Below are 25,021 nucleotides of genomic sequence, written 5' to 3'. Positions count from 1 at the left end.
AGAAGTATCAGTGTATTTAGTTTTCTTTCTGAGCAGTGAATGGTGCAGTGAGTATATTTAGTTACTTAGTTAGTTATCAACATTAGATTCCATCAAGGAACATATGGCCGCAATCGCTTGCGGATTTTTCAACAGGTATTTAAGTGAGTAGGTTGTTAGCCCGCTGCACCGAGCCATCCCTAATTTAGAAGTGTAAGACTAGAGGGAAGGCAGCTACTCATCACCACCCACCGCCAACGAATAGTGGGATTGACCGTAACCCGCGACCCTCGGATTACGAGTCGCACGCCTTACGCGTTTGGCCATGCAAGGACTTAGTGAGTATATTTAGTCTTCTGTAAATTTAGTGGCGGGTGCATTAGGTATACTCAGGCTTTTTTAGAATTAATGGGTGGTATGCTGGGTGTATCTAAACTGGCCCCTCGTGGAATATCGGTAAGTTTGGGATTTACAATGCTAAAATCAGAGGTACGGTGTCCCTCGGTGGACACAGTAGATATTCCGTAGAGTTAATGGTTAATACAGTGGTATATTTTAAACTTCTGTAGCGTAGAAGTAGTGTTTAATACAGTGGGTATAATTATACAGAAAAAGTACCATTACCAACCTCCAACTTTTGGGCTACTCTTTAACCAACAAATAGTGAGATTGACCGTCACATTATAATTCCCTCAAGGCTGAAAGGGCGAGCATGTTTGGTGTGACGAGAATTCGAACCCGCGACTCTCAGATTACGAGTAGAGTGCCTTAATCATCTAGCCATGTTGGGTCTGCATGTATGCTTTGTCTTCCGTAGAAATAACGGTTAATGAGGTGTAGATCCTTACAGTTACAGGTCCAATGGATAAACTTAGACTTTTGGAGTATAGTTAATGGTTGCTGAGATAGATGAGTGAAATAAATCTTGGTAAGATAAATATCTGAAAAGCAATGTCCACTCTGTTGTTTTGACACACTATCTTTTGAGCTTAATCTCTACAGGCATGACCAGGTGGTTAGGGAATTCTACTCGTAATTTGAGGTTCGCAGATTGAATCCCCGTCGCACCAAACATGCTTGCCCTTTCAGCCGTGGGGGTTATAATGTGATGGTTAATCCCACTATTCATTGCTAAAAAAGTGGCGGTAGGCAGTGATGACTAGCTGTCTTCCCTCTAGTCTTACACTGCTCAATTAGGGATGGCTAGCGCAGAAAACCCTCGTGTAGCTTTGCGCAAAATTCAAAAAGCAAACAAACGAACCATAGGCTTACAAATACTTTGCATATTCTTCTTTGCTTTCCCTCATAAGTCCTTATAATTCTATATCTAGTTTTCTTCTGTTGACGCAGCGGTTCCTTGACCCATTCTGAGAACAAGAAGGTTTGTTTGCTGGTTTCATAGGTCTCCTGATTAACAACAAAGATAACACTATGCTGTTAATTGTAATAATAATTATAATTAGAATACTTAATATAATTCACGCCGTAACAGTTGTACATAAAACGGATTATAAAAATATGGCTTAGTGCCCCAACCCATTACTATTTTTGTTGTATCTTAGCCGGTTTAATAAATGCGGTGACAGCAAACAGTCTAATGGACACTAGATATAGACTATATAATTTGGGTGATGTTTTTTTTCTTGTTGTTCACTTTTACTTATAATTGGTTACAAGTATTGCTAACATAGTTTTTGCCTGTTGACACTGGCTAGTTGACCCGCTCCAGGCACAAGAAGGCCAACTGGCTGGTTCGTCAGTATTTTTGAATTATAATAAAATTAATTCGTATAAGATAATAAAAAGAAGAAGAAAAAACAGTCGCTGTTTAAAATAAGAGTAATATTGTGGTTATTAACCTTTATCCTAATTTTGATTTATAAATGACTAAAAATTCAACGGTATCAACCTGCGCTTATCCTATTATATCCAAGCCTCTTTATTTTTTTCTTTTCAGTTTTAACTGGGATAGTGCCATTCGAATTTATTAGCTATTCATAAATCTATTCAGGTTCATTAGAAGGGGTCGTGTAGTTTTATTTTTATTTTTATACGATCTTCCATTTTCAGATTATTTTATTATTTATTCATGTATAAATTACAACGGCAATCTCAACCATCTGTCATACACACTTTATTACCCTGCTAAACCAGAAGTGAACCGATTCATCTCTATGAATTCCACCTAATCAATTATCTGTAAACACGACTTGAGAGAACAAGTTATCAATCAACGCCTCACGCAATCACGTGACAAAACTGCTTTTAATGTGACACAGTCTCTCAAATATAGCATAGACATGCCAAGTGGCATAGCAGGATATGGCAAAGCAGGGTTTTTTTTATTAATTAGCGTAAGCACACGAATGTCATGATGTTGTTTTGATGGATAGTAAAATTCGAAAACTTTTAATTTGGTGAAGAAAACAAACTTTACGACAAGCACATACATCTGTGACGTTACCCATGACGTGGTTTATATTGTGTACTAAAATACGAAAGTCTCAAATAAGTATAGGTTGAGCACAGAAGCAATGAAAATAAAATGCTGATTAACCAGGAGTGGCTGTTGACTCTTCCAACATTCTTGCATCCAGGGCGACATTTAGATAAGACTGTACTTTATAACATTTATTTACAAGCCTTCAAAACATTTGTAGTCAAATTAGCATCTTTATTACACCAATACTTCTTTAAATACAAGAGTACAAGAGTTCAAGAATAATGCAAAAGAAATTAATTGCAAACGCTGCAGTCTTTAAGTCCACTTGCCTTAGGCCTAACATGGCCAACTGTGTTAAGGCGTTCGACTCGTAATCCGAGGGTTGCGGGTTCGAATCCTGGTCGCGCCAAACATACTTGTCCCTTCAGCCATGGGAGCGTTATAATGTGACGGTCAATCCCACTATTTGTTGGTAAAAGAGTAGCTCAAGAGTTGGCGGTGGGTGGTGATGACTAGCTGCCTTCCCTCTAGTCTTGCACTGCTAAATTAGGGACGGCTAGCGTAGATAGCCCTCGAGTGGCTTTGCGCGAAAGTTCAAAAACAAACTATTAAGTATGACCTTTATTCGATAAGGAGAAACGTTAACATTGTAACTTATGTACGTATTTTGCTTTAGTTGAGGTAAGACTAAACGTTACGCTACTTAGTACTATCAATAAATAAACTTATAATGTTATTCTACGACCTAACGTTAGGTGATTTTTTGTCAGAATCTTTGATGAGCTCTTAATATGTTGTTATACAGAATGTGAACTGAAATATATTTACATCCGTACAAATGAAGTGCACAGATGCACACTTAGTTACTAAGGTGCGCACTCATTTTCAGAACAGAGAAAAACTGAGTATGATTGTAATAGATTCCGAGAACAATAGATATGTGTAGAATGTGTACTTGACACTATTTGGGTAGTAATTAAATAATACAAGAAATTATCGAACAAATACAACATAAACTATTTTTGTCACATTTTAACCTTTAAAAATCCAATATCATTCAAGAAGCAGCTCCTCTGGACCTCCAGTAAAAGTCTCCTGCAGCCCATCGAAATCTGAAATGGCACTCCTACTTTTCTGCTTTTCAGAGAGTGTATTTATCCCTATTTCCTAAATATTGAGAATACAATGGCATAAGAATATTCTTTATCTAATAAAATGCTATTTGAACTTCCGATTTGTCTCTTTATTTTCTGTATTGTAACTTAAAAAATATATGTATGTGTTTATATATATATATATATATTTACGTAAGCCATCTATATCACATCTACATTTTTAAACTTGTTTATTAAGTTTGTTCAAAATATCCCAGAGACTGTGGTTCTCTCACGAAATTTGCTTTGACCTAAGCTTTCATAGCTTTTTCAATAAGTACAATTTACTGGACTGTTACAATTTGCACGTAGTAGAACGTGCTGTGCTATAAAAGTTTTCAAGTAATATACTATTATTTTAACGTGTTCTATTGTATGATATGTTTTTATTTTAAATATTTAGTTAAAGTAAGGCAAAGTCCAGTTCACGTAACGATAACAAATTAAATCATTATTTATTTACATTTTATAAACACTTGCAACAGGCTACTACCGTGTTTCTCCGATAATAAGACCTACCCATAAAATAAGACCTAGTGTGATTTTTGGGGATAGTTTTAATATAAGCCCTACCCTTAAAATAAGCCCTAGTTAAGAGTGGCAGGAAGAGGAAAGAAATAAAAAAAATAATTTATTAATTAGTTTAATAGTTAGTTAATTAGTTTGTTTAAGTATTAATCAGTTTGTTTAATAGTTTAATAATAGTTTATTTTAAATGGTTAGTTTAATAGTTTTACTTTGTAACTTTATTTTTTTAATATATCAAAATAAGACATCCCCCGAAAATAAGCCCTAGTGTCATATTTTGGAGTGAAAATTAATATAAGCCCTGTCTTATTTTCGGAGAAACACGGTAGCACTTCTACACAGTTATAGACCTAAGTTTGTAAATAAACTTTTCATAATAAGCTCTAAAACTACTTTAGTCTTGATACACAAATAGAATGTTTTAATAGAAATTTACTTGGTTGATAACAAACCTAACTTCATAAAATGATCACGATGAATGATCTTAGACATGGACTGCCTGTCCTTCTGGATCATGTGAAATACATCATTGATTCTTCTCATTGCAAAACATTTCCCTTAAGAGCTCGTCTTTTCTTGCGACGGAAATTGTTATTGTTAGCCATTTAAAGTCACCTTGATGAAATTTAGCCTTATAACCTTTGATATCATTTTTCAATTTGTCACAAGCTTATATAAGTGTTCCCCAAGTAAAGTCTTGTATTACCTCTTTATTTTTTGTACACAAGAGAGCTCTTCCAGTCATTACCTTTAGAACATTGCTGAAGTGTTTGGTTCCACAATGCTCCAATCACTAGATGTAGATTTATTACTAATAATTCCTGATACTAGCATTTCATTTCTTCATGGTATAATGACCATCTTCTTTGTTGTCACTGGAATTTTAAGCTCAGGTATTGTAGATGCCATATATAGCACGTAGTATTTCCTAGATATATAATCAAAAACTATTTGAAGCCTAACCTCATATCTGTATCTCTGTATAAAATAAGTTCAGTTCCAAATATTCGCTCTTCTTTGCTATCAAGTTCCCACACATCACTAAGTAGGGAAAAGCTTCTCACAATAAGAGTAATTTTTAACATCCTATTTGTTGGAATATTTTTCCTACATACTGTTCGTATCAATCTCTTGTTTTTTTCTTCATCTCGAGAAGCATTTTCTTACCTTTCACTGACTAATTAGTTAAGATAATTTTAGCTATAGAACTTGTTTCAGTCAACATACCGCAAAATTTGCCATCAAGGAAACATAGGGACTAATGGACGATTTTCCACAAATTATGAACTTCATATCTCGTTCGGGGCAAATGGAACGTTTCCAGGTGAACTTCATTTCATAACTTCAACTAATTCGTGTTTCGTTGCTGTTTAGTTAGTTCTTTCTTGTTTCTATGATCTATGATCTCTGTCTCCTTAACTGAATAACAGTTGCTGTTTCATAAAATTTCGTCTGTAATGAAGATATTTGTCTTGTCGTTTATATCCTCCATTCTGTGTAACTATTGTTTAAATAATCATTCTAATTCTCTTAAGCTGTCATCAAAGAATGTTTATGATTTAATAGCACTCGAACTTATGATTTCGTAACTTACAGATGGTGGTTTTAGTTATTGTGCGACTTTAACGGATGCTAGTTCCGTTGTCAACTGGAGAGCCTCTTTCGAAAATACGGGCCCGGCATGGTCAAACGTGTTAAGGCGTGCGACTCGTAATCTGAGGGTCGCGGGTTCGCATCCCCGTCGCGCCAAACATGCTCGCCCTTTCAGCCGTGGGGGCGTTATAATGTGACAGTCAATCACACTATTCGTTGGTAAAAGAGTAGCCCCAGAGTTGACGGTGGGTGGTGATGACTAGCTGCCTTCCCTCTAGTCTTACACTGCTAAATTAGGGACGGCTAGCACAGATAGCCCTCGAGTAGTTTTGTGCGAAATTCAAAAACAAACAAACAAACTTTCGAAAATACACACTCACTTTGCTTCAACCTATATCTCATATCCTCGCTACATACCAACAAATTTCTCATGTCACGAGGTACAAATGGATAAGATAATTGATAAAGCTTTCCCAAATCTTCCATTTGTTCGGCAGAGGTCGCTTCTCTCCTCTGAAACCTGTTCGGAAATTTTGCTCTGGACGCTTCCTACTTGTGGTCACTAAGGCATTTATCAATACGTAATAGCCGTTAAGGTTCTAAGCTGGAAGATTAATTAATGTTGTTAAAGTTCATCCTTTTAAATTTTTAGCCAGAGAAATAGTTTGTAGTTCACTATTCCACTCATTTACAGCGGAAATTATTTGAAACAAGCCTCATATGCCTCCCATGGTACCTTTATGTCATAGTCCCTTGGTTTTCAATTTGGCATTGTTGTTGAATTGCGCTCCGTTGATAAAAAACGCAACTTACTAATTAACTTTATTCAAGCAATCTTCGCTGCTTCGACAGCAGTACAATAGATATTTCAACACTGAATTCTCAATTATTATGCAATAACTTTTCAATAAATACTTGACTTATTGACTATCACTTTAACAAACTAAATGCTTACGTATCTAAGTCGAAATTACTAGGTCTTAACGTTTAGTATACTGAAGTTGTTACATGGTAACATAGGAATAGTGACAGTTTTAAGGACTTCTGCCTAGTCGTTACCTTCTTTGTATCCCCCTTCTTCTCAAATAACACAGCGGTATGTTTGCAGACTTATAACGTTAGAAATAGAGCTCGAATATTGTAGTGGACGCAGCACAGCTAGCTGATCATTGGTATGAAGAACTCATATTAAGAGGTGGAACTAACAGTTTACCATTTTTCTTAATGGAATGTCTAAAGAAGCGCTCATCCTAATACCAAAATTTGTTTGTTTTTTTTCAAAATACTGGTTACAACTGCTCATTCTGGCAAACCTGACAAGTAATTTTTGCAAAAGAAAAAACGCGCAATGACAATATTGAATCACATTTTCTAGCCGAGATGGCGCTATGATATGAAACACGAACAGGATAATTTCAAATATACTTTCAAAATTTCCTTGATAATGGATCGAATCCACTGCAGTATGATTACCTGGTTTTCTATTCCATAATTTCAATATAGATATACAAACTTCTTTGTAATATATATATTTTTGTAATTATTGTGACTACTGACGCAGCACTGTGGCTGAATTAAATAACATACTAATAATAAATTCAGGATCTAAACGAAGAATCAGCCATAACACATACAATTAGTAACAATACGTAATCTTAAATTATCTGTCTGTTGTACTGTTATTGATTGGTTGTTTTAACAGAAATTCACACTTACTAAAATATTTTATTTACATTAACAAATCAAAATATGCTTTGACCTTTTAAATATTATTATACTATTTCTGATCAGTTATCTATCTGCGCTAGCCGTTCCTAATTTAGCAGTGTAGGCCTAGAGGGAAGGCAGCTAGTCATCACCACCCACCACCAACTCTTGGGCTACTCTTTTACCAACGAATAGTGGGATTGACCGTCACATTATAACGCCCCACAGCTGAAAGGGTGAGCATGTATGGTGCGATCGGGATTCGAACCCGCGACCCTGGGATTACAAGTCGAACGCCTTAACACGCGTGGCCATGCCGGGCTCCAGTTATTAATGTCATTAAGTAAATCCTGTTAGTAAGACGTGACTTGATTCACAGTGTCGTAGAATAAATAATTTACTACTTTTAAATAGCATTACATTTTGACTAAGATAATCCATTTATCTTTTTTTCATTTTTTTGGTTGGATGCTTGGTTGTTTTGAAATTTATAGAAAGCTACGCTAAGTCTCTCTGCGCTAACCCTCATTTTTTTCTTTTTAATTCTTTTATCGTGAAATGAGATGTATTAGAATCACGTTTTAAAAAATGCATATGAGAACTGTTGCTTGTTAAGAATCGCATAATGAAGTACTTCGTAATAATGGCTTTCATGAAATACTTGACGTCACACCTTTGATGACGTACTTAGTTGTTTTTTATTCTATCGTGACATGAATGATGTAATAGTATTAATAATAAAGTTGCCAAGAAATGCTTAGTTTTAGTTCTTTCTTGTAACGTTACGAGTTAATTTATGGTCACGTTTCCATGGAAGAAACAACTTGTTATCACGTAATCGCGAAATAAACGGCTTTATAATATTAATAGTATTGATCGTTTGTAGTTAAAGATATTTTAAACAACTTTGTAGTCACGTTTTCGTACAATGTCAGAAAAGACGTCGCTTGATTACTTTTATAATGAACTTTAATTTCACTCTCCACCTTTTATTATTTTGTAGTCATATTTTCGGATTATTCTGAGATAATGGTACTATAAAAGTTAACTGTTTTTTTGTGAAAGTTTATTTTTATGGATAATAAAATAATTACAGCTAAAAATGTTACATATTAAAACATATTATTTTTGTGAAATATTTCACTAAAATGATACAAGAGATCCTTGACGGAATTTTTTGATTATCACAAAATTTACAATCTCGTTACAAAGCGTCTTGATATCAACAATTCCAAGTGTCAAACTCCCCCCCCCGATATCTTTCTGACTCCCACCCCTCTCCCTGTTCACCTTGATTGATGGGAGATTTCAGTGTTAAAAGGTCTTTCTGTGTCTTTTCTTGTGTCTTTGTCCTCGATATTCGAAAACACCCCAGAAACAGCGTTTACTGTTAATGGAAACCGCGTGGTGCTAGTTGGAAACATGGCTCTTATCAGCATGAGCGTCGCCCTCGGGCTCACGTGACACGAACAGCCCTGTAAAACGTATTCTCTCAGTTGATTGGTCACAAGAAGATTTTTTTTTTTTTTTTTGCTTTTGCTACAAGAGTCTACATAGATTTACAAGACAGTAAGAAGCTAAACGTTGATAGGGTGAAGCCAAGCTTTTTCTTGATCGTGAAGTCAAGTTGGAAATCAGGTAACAAGAACGTAGCTCCACCTAGTGTGCAGACGTTGCATGGACATTTACACGCACACATACTCATATGCATATATATATATATATATATGTATATATATATAAGTCAGTTGAGCATTGTAAAGGGAATCCACTTCTTCAACACACCGACTAACGACGCATCGCAAGCGATTTTAGATTATACGGCTAGTGGAGACGGAACAAGCTATAATCAACTATACGTCATCAAAACCACAACTTCTTGGCTGCAAGTGTACAAGCTGGGAGCGAAGTTGGTGAGTAAAATCTTCGAGACACTGCTTCAGCAGATTGATTAAAACTCTCCTAGCATCTGGATGTGACTCCACTATAGATATTACCGTGATCGGCCATGACATTACGGCCTTACGGTCACGTGCTTCTGATCATATGGTGGACAGCGGCGATCGTGGCTGAAAAGGAAAGGCCCAAGGGAGGTGATATGTCTCTTTGGATAGACGAAAAGCAAGTGAAGGAGTTCAGCGGTAAGTGTGCCTTGTTTTCCAGGTAGGAAGAGGTCATAAAACTGCGGGTTGTTAGCTGTCGATGGCATAGTTTAAAATTCACGTTTAAAATCTCAAGTTAGTGGAGTTCATAGGGTAAAAGTAAAGCAAATCCGTGGCTTTAAGAAATTTAGTATTGTAGGAAACAGTTAATACGCGATACGTACATATCAGATCATAACTATTACATGCTCATCACCTCTGACCTCTTACACCTGCTCAGTAGGACATAAATATAGTTACAGATAAAGGGCGTTACTTGGACAGCCAGATCTTTTCCAACAGTCGTAACACCTTTTTTCATCTAGTTAGTTTTAGTAATGAACCGAGAAATTCTCTCAATGTTTCTTCATTAGCCAGCGAGTTGTTAACAGCTACATATTGAGCAAGCGAAATATGGTTCAATATGTCATATTATGGCATGTTAATTGTTGTAAATATTATTTTTATTGATTTATATTTTCATTTCCCCAGTAATTAAAGTATTTTGTTTTCAGAAACGACAGTTTTATTTATCTGCGGTGTATCTTGCTTTTTCTTTTTATTGTTATAAAAAAAAAAAGTTTTTTTCTTGTTACCGTAAAGCTGTACAGTATGTCGTCTGCAGCCTGTCCACCACGGAAAATAGAATTCCGTATTGTAGTGTAAATTTACCGCTGACCCACGAGGGAAAACTGTTAAAAATAAAATTTAAATATCGGAATACATGTGTTGTAATAATTGTGTTCTGCGACAATCATTTCATATAATCAGCTTTTAAAACGAATATTAAAAAATATAATTATTAAGGATTTTTAGACTAGTTAAATTAGTTTTCATTTTAAGTTGTTCATTTTGTAATTTGATGTCAGGTTTTCATTTATCTTCAAAGCCTGTGGTTTGTAAGAGCTTTCATCTCCTTCATATACGAAGTTAAAATACGTACATTTGAAAATAAATAGTTCGAAAGTGTTTTTGGCTACAGTTTATATAGTTAAATAATTAATTTTGTATTTATAATGAAGTTTGTAATCTTTATAAAATACTTGGGGTTTAATGAACAGATATACATTTTATTCATACGCCTCATGTAGGAGTGAAATGTCGGCACGTGAGTCATGCCTGATGAGAGAAATAACAATTACGGAGACAGTTAGTAACTGTTGCTAAAGTAATGAGTTTTTCTGCCTATAGAGGGCTCCTATACAAACTTGCTGAGTAGAAAGAAACCTTTCATTAAGAAGCTCTAAGCTATAACGTGAATTTTCGCAGAGGTTCATAAATTACTTTAAGATTGTCGTTATTCATTTTTTATTGTTTGTTTGTTTTTAATTTCGCGCAAAGCTACACGAGGGCTATCTGCGCTAGCCGTCCCTAATTTAGCAGTGTAAAACTAAAGGGAAGGCAATTAGTCAGTACCACCCACCGCCAACACTATGGTTACTCTTTCACCAACGAATAATTGGATTGACCGTAACTTATAACGCCCCCACGACTGAAGGGGTGAGCATGTTTGGTTCGACCGGGATTCGAACCCGCGACAATCATTTTTTATGGTAATTGAATAAAATCTACACAAATGTTAGTGTATAATGATGACATGTTTTTGAACTGTTGTAAATACAATGTGCTTGCCTGTCAGGAAAAGCAAATCAGACGAAACAAAAATAAATGAAAGAAATTTCTGGTTAAATGCAAATATTTTTCTTTTTTCTTTTTTTTTTGACCCCTGTAACAGCTGAAGTTTATTGTTAAACTGTCACTATATATGGATTACATTATATAACACAAATTTAATTCCTGGATAGTATGTGTTATTTCTTTATTGGTTATATTGTAAAAGTACAGAAAATGGCCACTATTCCCTTCAAACTTTGCTTTTGTGACCTGGATGATGAAATTTAGAGATTAACCTATTTTCTATATAAAAACGGGAAATTTTGCACATTTTCATTTACGTAAGGTCTGAATAAAACAACATATGAATCAAGATTTACATGTATTTATACTAAGGTTATACAAAAAATGTTTAGAAGTGAGTAGTTTTTCGAGATTTGCGACTGTAATGTAAATCACTTTCACGTATCATTCCCCAAGTATAGTCTCCCATCATGTTTTCGTTATACGCTCCCAGGTCACAAAAGCAAAGTTTGAAGAGAAAAATAGACCTTTTCCATTTACTTTAGGCATAATTAATTGGGAAATAACACTTTCTGCCCAGGAACAAGAAAAAGTAAAAGCTTTGTTACATAGTGTAATTCAAACTATATTAAAAACTCGCGTTGTACCAGTGATATCGCATACTGTAGTATTTCATACACACTACTCTCGTATGTTTTGGGTAAAAATATTGTCAGCTTTATTGATTTATGAATGGACAGACTAAACAGTACCACCAAACAACAAACCATTAACAATCAGCTAGTAGGTGAAGAAACATAAACATAATACACTGAGCATCTCCTGTTTGTTTATTTGCTCTACTTATGTTGATGTTTAAACCTTTTCTCTCTCTCTTTTTATAGGAAAATTTTACTAGTTTTTTTTTTTTATACTACTATTTTTCACAGTAGAAACAAGCCTCTGAAAATAACGGCACAAGTAAAGGTTTTGTTAGTGTTATTTCTGTTTTTGGTTGGTAAAGAGAACTCTGACACATTGTAACAATACACTTTAGTTTTATTACATCTTCAAATACTGAAATTTTCTTTTTTTAATTTGCTTGCAGACATGTGAGAAATGGGAGTGGAGGGAAATTCCACGTGCTGTAGAACCAGTTCTCTCTTTCTTGTCTGGCTCTTACCTGTCAGTTGTGTTTGTTTTTAGGAACGTTCCGGCGACGTGCTGAATAAGCATGAAAACAAGTGTCCGCTAGAGGTCGTGGGTTGTATCGAAAAACTTCAGCCTAACTTGTTAATCTGATAAGATAACGTTGAGCAGACATGGGAAAATCGCCGAGAACTGTGTAATTCCAACGTCTGCCGTTTTCGGATAACAACCTTTACTGTGGGTATCGCAAATTTTGATCACAACAGTCTCAAAGTTAGAATTTTAATTCGATCTTTTGACGTTTTTAATTGTTGACTACCTCTGACTAATAACTGTTTTTGACTTCCATTTTTCGAAGTCCAAAACAATTTGGGAAACTACTTCTACGTATTTGATATTTATATTCCAAGTTACTTATGTGAAGATATGAGATTTATGCTTTAAGTGGTTTTTGTCTGTTTTATAAAAGAAAGAAAGAAACAAGATTTTTGCACACGGTTTCATATGTGTTAAGATTATGCTTATAATATGTTTGGAGCATTATAACTGTCGCGAATTATTATAACTTCTATTGAAAGCAAACCGCCTCCATGGATTGGAAATAACACTAAATATAACTAGCTATATACTGTTCTGACTATGTGAGGCCAAGAATGGCCAGGTCAAATCCCTGTCACACTAAACGTGCTCGTCCTTTCATCCGTGGGGGCATTATAATGTGACGGTTAGTCCCACTATTCGTTAATAAAAGAGTAGTTCAAGAGTCTGCGGTGGGTGGTGATAACTAGCTGCCTTCCCTCTAGTCTTGCACAACTAAATTAGGGACGGATAGCGCAGATAGTCCTCGTGTAGCTTTGCGCGAAATTCAAAACAAACAAAATTAACTAGGTGCATGTAAAGTCGTAAGACAAAAATTTATAATGAGTAGGAAGCATTGATTACAATCTTTATGTAAGTTCAGTTGTGATAACTCGTGATCACGTTTATTACATTTAGACCGTGCCCAGATTTACTTATGGTGAATTATAATCATATTCTTTACAATCGTTCATAATTCCAGTTTTGATGAATTATACCATGGCGTTTAAAGTCGTACATGGTTCAAGGTGTGATAAATTATGACTGTGTGCTTTACGGTTGTGCTTGATTCATCTTGTGAAAAGTAGTTAAGCCTAAGGTCGTATACATATTTACAGTTATGATGAGCTATGCTGTTATTCGTGGTTTTAGTAGTTTTTGTTTTAGGTTTAGTAAGCGACGTTTCTGTACCCATAAATTTTATCATTAAACTGACTAATTAAAAGTACCAGTTTTGTTTTTTTTAAACTAAAGCATAGCAGAAGTAATTTTAAATTTATACTAATTTGCGCTTAAGATTTTTGTCGCATGCCATTCCTATTACTCATAAGATGGGCGATACATATTTATCTCATAAATCCACTTATATTATCAAGCGTCATCATGGAACTTGCATTTGTTTTCCAAAATGTAATCCCCAGAGAGGTAGTCGAAGAATGTATAAATTCAGAATCTCTAGTGACCACCTTTGTTGCATAAGTTAGCAATATTAGGCAGATATTGAAGGTTCCGAAAGATGGAGGAATTCTATTCTTCATGAAAATAATTGTCCTTATTTTCACAATAATAGTGTCGATAAAAATAACTCCTATAGTGGATAATTGGCTTTAATATTATGTTAAGACTAGAAACATTCTGAAATATCCGATGTGGCAAAGACACTTTGTCCTTACATTCTGGGCTTTCAGGCCCTTCATTATGTACCTTTCATTGTTACATTCTATCACGTTCTGTGTCGTGCGTATTTTAAAAGTTATCCATCACAATATCTCAGTTTATTAACTTTTCTATTGGATTACACCTCCAGTGGCTCAACGGTAAGTTCAAGGCTTATAACAATAAAAACTGTTAGATTGCAATTTACACGACTAACAGAAATCCCATTCTATACATTTTAGTATATATCATCTATAAGTGAGTGTGTATTCTCTCGCTTATTGTATATTTTACTGATCAAGTTTAACCTTAGTCTTTCACACACGCACACTGTGTTTTACATGCATATACGTTTGTGAAGAGATTTGTTTGTATTAACGGCGTCAAATAAAGATTTAAACTTAATAATACTGTAGATGTTTCGTAAAACGTTTATGATGAGCCCTACAAAAGAAAGAAGGGGAAACACCAATAAAATAAAAGGGAGAGTATTAGAATGATTAATTAAAAAGAGAGAGAACCCAAAATTACGTCTCGAACCTTCACTAAGGTAATAACTATAGTTATTGTTATACTTGAAATATTGTTCACACACGTATTTCCAGTCAACTAAATTTCTTCAAATTTGTTTATGTATTTTAAGTTAAGCACAGAGCTTCACAATGGGCTATCTGTGCTCTGCCTACCACGGGTATCGAAACTCGGTTTCTACTGTTATAAGCCCGTAGACATACCGCTGTGCCACTGGGTGGCGCAATTTCTTTAAACTACTTCAATATCAGTTTTATTAAATATAATAGACAGAGCAACTAAGCCTATATTCCTAACTTGTAAGTTTTTAGATAGACGTTCATTCAAAGTGTTGTATTTTCAAGGGAATGAGAAATACACACACTACAGTGTAATTGGCTGTCAGCAATAATTCCTAGGGCGGTTGACGTTGAGCAACGTCTAGCCTAACCTATCTTTTGAAAGTAGCGAAGCCAAATCTGTTGAACGCTTGTTTATCATCGACTTTGTCGAACAACTGACTTTAAACTGTGCCCACAGTAGGTAACCACACACAAAAAAAAAAAAGGGTCGAATTTCAATTACTTGTTTTTGAAACTTCACACGTCACTTAAAGGTTTAATGAAAACATAAAATGAAATAAATAATGTGATACAAGATGATTACTTCAACCGTAACTTATTATATGCAATAAAAAAAAAAAACAAATTCTGAATTGGAAATGGCATGTATTCATAGAATGGAAAACTCGTTCATATGAAAGGCAGAGAAGTGAGCGTTATTTTAAACCTTTCTGGTTGTTGTTTGTTGTTAAGAACAAAGCTATACAAAAGGCTGTGTATGCGCTGCCCAGCACGGGTATCTAAACTCGATTTCTAGCAGTAGAAATCTGTAGACATACCACTGTGGCGCTGTGGGGGGGCACCTTTTTAGTACATGGCATTTGATTGCGTGCACCAGCTTGTGAAACGTAATTTTTTCTTATCTAACAGAGAGACCTTCAGAGGACGCTGATAGAGCAGCGCCTTTCTTTAATCATGAAATCTTTGTCGCTATTTTTTTTAACACGGCCATACGTAGTAAAGTCATTTGTATTACACACATCAAGTTATTTAAATGAAGTGTTCATTAATATAGATGTTTATTGTTATTTTTATGGTTTCGGAACTGTTCCTAGATTTGTGGAAGAGCAAAAAGATATAGAATTAATATCTTGAAACAAATCTAAGAGTTTTGACTTTCACATACTAAGACTTTTATTTTTCTGATACTAAAACATTTCAAACACTGACTTCTACCATTTTACCGGGCTCGACATAGCCAGGTGATTTAAGGCAATTGACTCTTGATCCGAGGGTCGCGGGTTCGAACTTCCGTCACACCAAACATGCTCGCCCTTTCATCCGTAGGGGCGTTATAATGTAACTGCAAATCTCACTTTTCGCTGGTAAAAGAGTAGCCTAAGAGTTGGCGGTGGGTGGTGATGACTAGCTGCCTTTCCTCTAATCTCGCACTGCTAAATTAGGGACAGCTAGCGCAGATAGCCCTCGTGTAGCTTTTATATTGACAGCCACATTATAACGCCCCTACGTCTGAAAGGGCGACCATGTTTGGTACAACGGGAATTTGAATCCTCAGATTACGAGCCGAACGCCTTAACCCACCTAGCCATGCCGGGACCGGAAGGAAGGGGCCACTGTATTCATTTTATTTTGTGATGACTTGACATCGAATAAGAGAAAGACGGAAAAACAAAGAAAACGCATTAAGTCTTTCAACAGGTTTTGAGCGTTGAAATATTCCATTAAGTCTGTTACTAGTAATCCTAGTGATAATGATTTATCTTTTTATTGTCATGTGTCGTTTTATTTTTGTAATTTAGTTGCTTGTACTGCCACCAGAATGCCACGATGTAGTACATAATGGGGGAAAAAAAAAAGTCTTACAAAAGTTGCATTATCTTAAATTTAAGCTAGTTTAGTATATGATGTCGGGCAGTGGGTTATGCCTACCCTCACTGTTTCGTTACTCTGTTTGGCACATTTGTCTGAAAGCTCTAGAATATTAATATTCTTCCATCAAAATCTTGAATGTTGTTTATTTTATACGTCGATACTGAGACAACGGATAAAGTATCACCACTGTTTACTTGTGGCTTTTTACCTCAACATGGTGTTTAGAGAGCACAAGGTAAAATATTAAGTTGTAGATTACGTCATCAGGTGTGGGACAGTGTCTTCTAATGGCGCTGTTTAGCCGTATGTTTCACTTTTATTTTAAAGTCTCATTAGATAATTAGTTATAAAAATAACTTTGATTCGAATAAAGTTTTGGAAGATCATACAAATCGCATACGCCACCAAAGGATTTATTATTATTATTCTGTGGGCCCGGCATGGCCAGGTGGTTAGGGCGCTCGACTCGTAATCTGAGGGTCGCGGTTTCCAATCCCGGTCACACAAAACATGCTCGCCCTTTCCGCCGTGGAGGCGTTGTAATGTTACGATCAATCCCACTATTCGTTGGTAAAAGAGTAGCTCAAGAGTTGGCGGTGGGTGGTGATGACTAGCTGCCCTCCTTTTAGTTTTGCACTGCTAAATTGGGGACGGTTAGCGGAGATAGCCTTCGTGTAGCTTTGCGCGAAATTCATAAACAAAAGAAACTGTTCTGTGAGTACAGGTGTCCCACAATAATCAAATATTTGATATTTTTCCGACTAAAACTTTATCACTGTTAGGCGTGTCTGAAGCACTACCAACTTATTATTAGCAGTGGTTTCTAAATACAGTGGTACGATATAAGTATTTAACATGTATTAACGTATGTAATGTTTGGTAAGTTTTTGAACAGATGCTAATAACAACCAAGTAATGGGGGGAAAAAAATTGAAGTATTGAGTGTTTTGTTTGCTATTTTGTTAAATAAACCCATCACAAGTCTAGGTTCTGTTCTAGTTCGAACTTTGGACTTGATTAAACAAACAGAACGTTGATATACGTGAACTGTGCTTGGGGAAAACAAATTAACTCGTTTTACTTTTTACTTTGTTTGCCTCCCCCCACCTCCCCAGTGGTTCGGTGGTTAAGTACTTGTTATAATGAAATTCGGCTTTCGATACCAGCGGTGGGGAAAGAACAGCTAGCTCAATATTTAACTTTGTGCTTCAAAACAAACAAACAGTATTTAATTCGTTACGTATAAGCAGCATATTATGTGATAAGCTCAATGGACGTTATTTTAACTTTCTGTAAAAATCGATTAATTTTATATTTATTGACGTAAAATATGATTACATACTCTTCTGTTCTATACTTTACAATCTCTACACATTATTCCATCATCATTATACACTTTTCATCATGTTAACATGTCTTACGGTCTTTACATACTTTTTAAAAGCTGTATCCTAAGTGTGAACGTGTATTTTTTGATATTGATTAAGTTCTTCAAAGTGAACATTCTATCGAAAAATTCTCTCGTTCTTGTAAAACCATGTTTGTAGTCGCTGCTGACCAGTTTATTTTTAGTATGTAGCTTTATTTCATGTCTCATGTACCACGTCTTACTCACCATCCTCATCTCACAAGTTTTCTTCACAGATATAATCATTTTCGTGAACTTGGTCAAAATATCCTAATAATTAAAGCTTTGGCTTCTATGTTTTTAATATGAAAGCAAAGCCTAATTTTGACTGGTCCTGATTGCCTGTAATGGTTCTCTAAAATCAACTACTGGCCCATTGGAGCCGGATGGATGTTTCATGGTTGTGGTACTTGTAGGAGGGTCAGGTACCTTGTGGATCTCTTCCTTTTCTGTTGCCTTCTTTTTCTCTTGGCACTGATGTTTAGCTTACCGGTCCCCATAATTATTGCATACTTGCGTTGTGTTAGTTTTATTGGCGACTATCTACAGATATTTTTCAGCCATATTCATCAGTTGCATACTATTATCTTGTTGCGAAACACTCAGCTCTTACTTTTTTTATTACACGTAAAGTCTTGTACTCTCTGTGTAGATACACTTATGTGTATGAACATACCGATTATTTTTTTTTTAAACACAAATATCCTTTTCAAAATAAAACTAATTCTGTACCTTAAACATCAGTGTACTTAGAACTTGTCAGTTTTCTGGGATAATTATTATTGATATTTAAAACAAAGGAGCTTAGGACTGTGTTCTTCATGTGTGACGTAATTGTCTGGGTTAATTAACTGAACATTTTGAACCAGACTTTTGTTTTAAACGCTAGAACATAGTTGTTTAGAGTCTTTCTGACAAAAATGAGATATTTGAGTAATTGTATAGGAATGATGTGTTCGTTAATCTTGCCACTCTACATGCATTAGTTATTATATAGACTTTAGCCACTCTGGGCGGGCTTGTTCAATATTTGGTAGTATATATGCTTTATATATTTTGAGCGTGTTTTTTTTATAGATAGATATGGTGGAAAGTGCAATTTGTGTTTTATGTCCATTGAATTGTATTCTTCATTTATTGCAAAGTTCTTGTAGTTCATTTAACAGAGGTTGTAAACTGCTCTTTATCTTACTTTGTTGAACTTTCGCGCAAAGCCACTCGAGGTCTATTTCCGCCATTCTTTCCTAATTTTGAAGTAATAGTTTGGTTTGGTTTTTGGAATTTTGCACAAAGCTACACGAGGGCTAATCTGCGCTAGCCGTCCCTAATTTAGTAATGTAAGACTAGAGGGAAGGCAGCTAGTCATCACCACCTACCGCCAACTCTTGGGCTACTCTTTTACCAACGAATAGTGGGATTGACCGTCACATTATAACGCCCCCACGGCTGGGAGAGCGAGCATATTTGGCGCGACTCGGGCGCGAACCCGCGACCCTCAGATTACGAAGCGCACGCCTTAACGCGCTAGGCCATGCCAGGCCCTTATAGTAATAGATAGACAAGAATTAGTCAACACTACCCAACTCCATATCATGGGCTGTTTTTTACCAACAAATAATGGGACTACCTGACACATTCGCCCCATCACTGAAATATCAGTATGTTCGATGACTGCTTTCGATCCCACGAACTGCACATTGCTGTCCAAGCCCCTCATCTACCAAACTATTCCAGACTGTGATCTTATTTACTAAAGTCTCTTTCGAAACTCCAGTGAGAGTCTAAAATAATTTCGCATCTTCTATAATCTTGTGGCCCGGTATGACCAGGTGGTTAAGGCACTCGACTCGTAATCTGAGGGTCGCAGGTTCGAATCTCGTCATACCAAGCATGCTCGCCCTTTCAGCCGTGGGGACGTTATAATGTGACAGTCAATCCCACTATTCGTTGGTAAAAGAGTAGCCCAAGAGTTTGTGGTGGGTGGTGATGACTAGCTTGCCTTCCCTCTAGTCTTATACTACTAAATTAGGGACGGCTAGCACTGATATCCCTCGTGTAGCTTTGCGCGAAATTAAAAACAAACCTATAATATTGTAGATTTTTTTTTCTTGCTTGGAAGTAAAGAGGCATATTTTAAAATATACTATATATGTCATATCCAGTGTCGAAGAGGCTTTTTTTCCCCCTAGAACCATGGTTCATCAGGTATTTTCCAAGGCCAGATATGCTGTGGGGGCAGGAGAATTATTTCTTCACAAACAAATTTAGAAAAACTGAAAATAAAATATTAATTTTGTTTCTGTTTCATTGTCTGTTGTTAAGCGCAAAGCCACACAATAGGCCATGAGCACTGCGTTCATCGCAAGAAACCGAAACCTGGATTTTAACTTTTACTATTAGTACTGGAAAGGCACAGCAGGATGAGTGCCAGACCACATATTATATTTTCACTTTACGACAAAAAAAAAAAAAAGGGTGGAAGAGTGTAATGAGAACCTCCGTTAGAATTTCTCTCCACCCCTCAAAAAACAAAAATCAAAATGATGTTGTCATGAGCGGCATTGTTTTAACATGGTGATAATAATCATTGTCTTGGATCAAGAAACTTTTTTTCGTTTATAATACATACGGGGTAACATTTTTGTGACTAAACTGTGGGCTGTCATTTCGCAGGGCCCATCCTTCTTGTTTATAAGTATGCTATGGCCACAGTTTTCTTCAATTACCTTTGAACCAAATTTAGTCAGTATCAAAGATGCCGCCAGATCAGGGCATTTCTTCTACATATAAACTACGGGTAAAAGCGATCCAATGCTTCAAAACTAATTAGTATTATGGACCCATTGTAAACAAACAAACAAAAAAACAACCCAGAAGAATAATAAAACATTTTATAACTATAGTAATATTCTACCTACATATGTTTTATTATTTATTAAGATTGAATTTAATCACGGTAAATTTGAAAAGTTGACTTTACAGTATATCCTTTAAATTAACCAATTAAAAAAAAAAAAAAATCAACTTACTAGAAATAAACATAAAACAGTTAGATGGCGTTAACATCACACTTTCTGTTGTAAATACATATCAGATCCATTAATACTTTTCCTCTATATACATCTATAGAGACAAGAAAGGCCCAAAATACTTATTATTCGTGGGCATTAGTATATAATTCAAATAAATAGATCCAAAAAATACTTGAATGCTTTTAAAATATTATTTCCTCACATATGTGATTTACTATAAATATAAAATGTTAATCGTACTTTCTGGCTTATCATAGAAGACCGGCGTATCTGAATAAAAAAAAAAAAAATACAGCTGTTTCTTTGAATTTCTAGAACAACTACGCACTTTTTTTAAATTGATCTTTGACTCGATAAACATTGGCATGCAGGATTTTATTGTCTGCACAAATACGAAGAAGCGATAGATGTGTTTACATAGGGAGTGAATGTCTGAAACATTGTTAATGCGTGATAGCAGAAGTGTAATCACTTGTCACCTCGCCGCAATTTCTCGTATCATCGTCTGTTTTCTGTATGCAGACGTAAAATGAGGCTGGTATTTTTATTGTTGAATTTGTTACGTTTTTATCTATGCAACTTGGTCATTTGTTTTCACTCGTCTGTGTTTTTATACATATAATAGGTGTTCCTGTAAACATTATAACAGACATGATTTCTCTATTCCCCAATTTCATTTGTGTATTCATTCATATTATAGTATTGCCCGAATGATGACCACAGTATCCTCCCTCCTTCATGTTGTTTTTACGCATTTTAGATGTTACTGTAATGGCGACCATAGACGTGACTGCGTCCTTTGTTTTTTGTGCGCACTCATAATTATACTCGTATTACAAGTATTATGTTATGATGACCACAGCCATAATTTTCTCTGTTTTAATTTTGTGGATGTGTATGCATGAAATATTTTGATACGTTTACCATCTACGTTCGTCCAACTTAGTCCATTATAGATTTAAAATCAGATGCATGAAGAAAATAACGTTTTATTTTATTTTTCCTGTCATATCTTAATATTCAAGAGGCCTATCGTACAATACTATAATTCGTCAGCTAAGCTGGACATGGTAAACAAATGTTCGTTTAAAATATAATTTTAAATGTAGTACGAAACATTTAATGGTATGGTTTTAAACATGGGGGAATAAAAAAGGCTAAACAGAGAAACCAAGAGACCTATTAATAGCAAATATTGTTGAACACTGTTATGTTCCAGAAAAAAAAAAAACTTTTAAAATGCTATTTTTTATAAGCCTATAATTTAAGATTCATAACAAACTATGTAAGCGTAATGGAAAGTACGCAGTTTAGTATGATTTTTAACACTATTATTAGAGCTATTGGTGTTTACTTGGTTTCTAGCTTTCGATTTTAAAACCGAAACGTATTATAGACGTCGCTGTAATGATAACATGGAGTTATGTTTTCTCATTCTTCCAGTGCTTGCTTGAACAAATTTTAGGTGTTACCAACAAACACAACCTCCGCTTTATTCTTTATAAATGTTTGTACTTATTATAAGTGCTTATTGTAATCATGTTCATATGTATATTATTTTATTAGTACTCGTATGTGTTGGCACAGTATAAAAAATCCAATCTATTACGTTTTTATTGACACATTCGTCTTAAATTCGACATTATTTTGACACTACGAACACTGTTATCAAGACGGTAGGCAGTAGGCCTAACTTTGTACTAAGTGTTGTTTGTGGTAATTTTTTAGCAGTTTTTGCTGCCGAGATTTGCCCATTTTCTGTCGACGCTATTCCTTCAATATGAATATTTCAGACGTGTATGTTCTTCAAACGGTTCTAATGATAGATTAACACTTCAGACTGTAATTACTGGTTTCTGGGCATGTTTTGGCCTAAATTATGTTCTTGCTTCAGCTAATAGAAAACTTTGTATTTCAATTAACAAGATACACACCTAATAAAGTTTTTTAGAAACTGGCTAGTCAACAGAATTAGGGTCCTTCCCTCTCGTCATCACTCTTTTACGACAGTCATGTCATATTCAGTGGTTCATACAAAGAGTGAAATGAGAAATTTCGAGGAGCAAATAAATACTCGTAGGCACAGTTTTTTACGTTTACATGGGTGGCGGGTAGGGATTAATGAAAATAAATGGAAACGTAGTTAGCTTATCGATAATACTCCATTTTACTTTCCTTAGTTATAAGGCCGCTATATACACTGCTGGCCGAAATCTTAAGGCCAATGAACATAATGAAAAATATGCATTTTACGTTGTTAGACTCAACCACTTATTGAAGTAGAGCTTCGAAAAATGAAAATAAGAAAAGAGAGAATAAAATTAAAAAAAAACTTCTTAGCATTTAATACGGAAAATGTGCACACTTAAAAAGTAGCCTAAATACTAGCTGGTCAAAAGTTTGAGACCATACTGAAACGAAACGGTAAACATGTAACGAAATTTAGTCATTTGTCTTCAAACATTAGCGTTGTCAACATCTCCCACTGACATCTCCTGCGTTACATTGGGTAAAAACATGGCAAAGGCTAAAAAGTTGACAGTTTAAACGTGGCAGAATTGTCGACCTGCAAAAGCAAGGTCTTTCTCAACGTGCAACTGCTGTTGCACATTCCTCAAAATACCCTAAGGGATACAGAAGAAGAATTTCAAGTGGCCGGCCCAAGAAAATTTCGCCGGCGTTGAGCAGGAGGATTCGACGGGTTGTCCGGCAAGAAACCAGCTGATCGTCGAACCAGATTAAGGCCCTTACGGACGCAGAATGCAGCTCAAGAACAATAAGACGGCATCTACGAGAGAAAGATTTTTAAAAACCGTAAACCACTTCAAAGGCCACGCCTTCTTTCACACCACGAAACAGCTCGGTTAAACTTTGCTGAGAAGCACCACACATGGGAAAAGTGGAAGAAGGTTTTGTTCTCTCAGGAAAAAAAAATCCACCTGGATGGTCCAGATGGCTTCCAACGTTACTGGCACGATAAGAATATCCTACCGGAGACATTTGCTACACGACACAGTGGAGGAGGTTCAATCATGATCTGGGGTGCTTTCTCCTTCCATGGAACAATGGAGCTTCAGGTTATACAGGGGTGTCAAACAGAAGCTGGCTGTATTGGCATGTTGGAGAGAGCATTCTTATTAACTGAAGGCCCTCGCTTGTGTGGAAATGACTGGAACTTTCAGCAGCACAACGCTGCAATCCACAATGTCCGTAAGACAAAGGACTTTTTCATGGCAAATAACGTAATTCTTTTGGACCATCCAGCGTGTTCGCCCGAACTGAACCCCATTGAAAATGTTTGGGGGTGGATGGCAAGGGAAGTCTATAGTAATGGACGTCAATGCAAACAGTGCACGATCTTCGTGAAACCATCTTCTCCACTTGGAATAACATTCCAGCCAGCCTTCTGCAAACGTTTATATCAACCATGCAAAAGCGAATGTTTGCAGTTATTCGCAATGACTGCCGTGCAACTCACTACTGAGACCTCTTGTTGGGCATTTCCTACCATGTTTAGGACTTTTTTTTGGTATGGTCTTAAACTTTTGACCAGCTAGTATTTAGGCTAATTTCATAGTGTTCACATTTTCCCTATTAAATGCCAAAAAAAGTTTTATTTTTATTTTTATTTTCCCTTTTCTTATTTTCATCTTTAGAAGCTCTACTCAAATAAGTGATTGAGTCTAACAACGCAAAATGCATATTTTTTTTCTCAATGTTCATTGGCGCTAAGATTTTGGCCAACAGTGTATATAGAGCACAATTCTTTCGTATTTCTTAAAACTATTGGGTATAATATTATATTTTAGCATACTTATAATATAGATAGATCTGACCTTTTAAAATTTAATGTGTATTACATTTATAACTTTTAGATATTACACGTGATATTGGGTATTCTTCTCATAACTGGGAGGGGAGGAGACACGTAGATATCTGGGTGTGGGAAGGAGATAGGTTCTCTGGAAATATTAGTTCAAAATACATCGGTCTTTACGATTCAATAACTTTTTACAATATATCACTTTAAATTAATGAAACTAATAAGTTATTCTTTCTTTTACTTAAATT

At 35.6% G+C, this 25,021-nt stretch overlaps 1 protein-coding gene across 8 annotated transcripts in view; it reads left to right on the top strand.

Moving 5' to 3' along the window:
* The first annotated feature begins 8,924 nt into the window (after positions 1-8,924).
* Positions 8,925-25,021, top strand: part of LOC143226479 (protein shifted-like) — a 75,244-nt gene continuing 59,147 nt past the window's right edge. For all 8 annotated transcript variants that reach the window (XR_013014646.1, XM_076457500.1, XM_076457501.1 and 5 more), the window contains exon 1: positions 8,925-9,545. Coding sequence is in view for 7 of the 8 variants with exons in the window: in XM_076457500.1 (XP_076313615.1) it covers positions 9,413-9,545 (133 nt within the window). In the remaining variant the exon portion in view is untranslated. The remainder of the gene's footprint in view (positions 9,546-25,021) is intronic.

Source organism: Tachypleus tridentatus, chromosome 9, assembly GCF_004210375.1.
Source record: "Tachypleus tridentatus isolate NWPU-2018 chromosome 9, ASM421037v1, whole genome shotgun sequence".
Lineage (NCBI taxonomy): Eukaryota > Metazoa > Arthropoda > Merostomata > Xiphosura > Limulidae > Tachypleus > Tachypleus tridentatus.
Note: the sequence above shows the minus strand (reverse complement) of the source record. Positions and strands in the feature narration are given on the sequence as shown.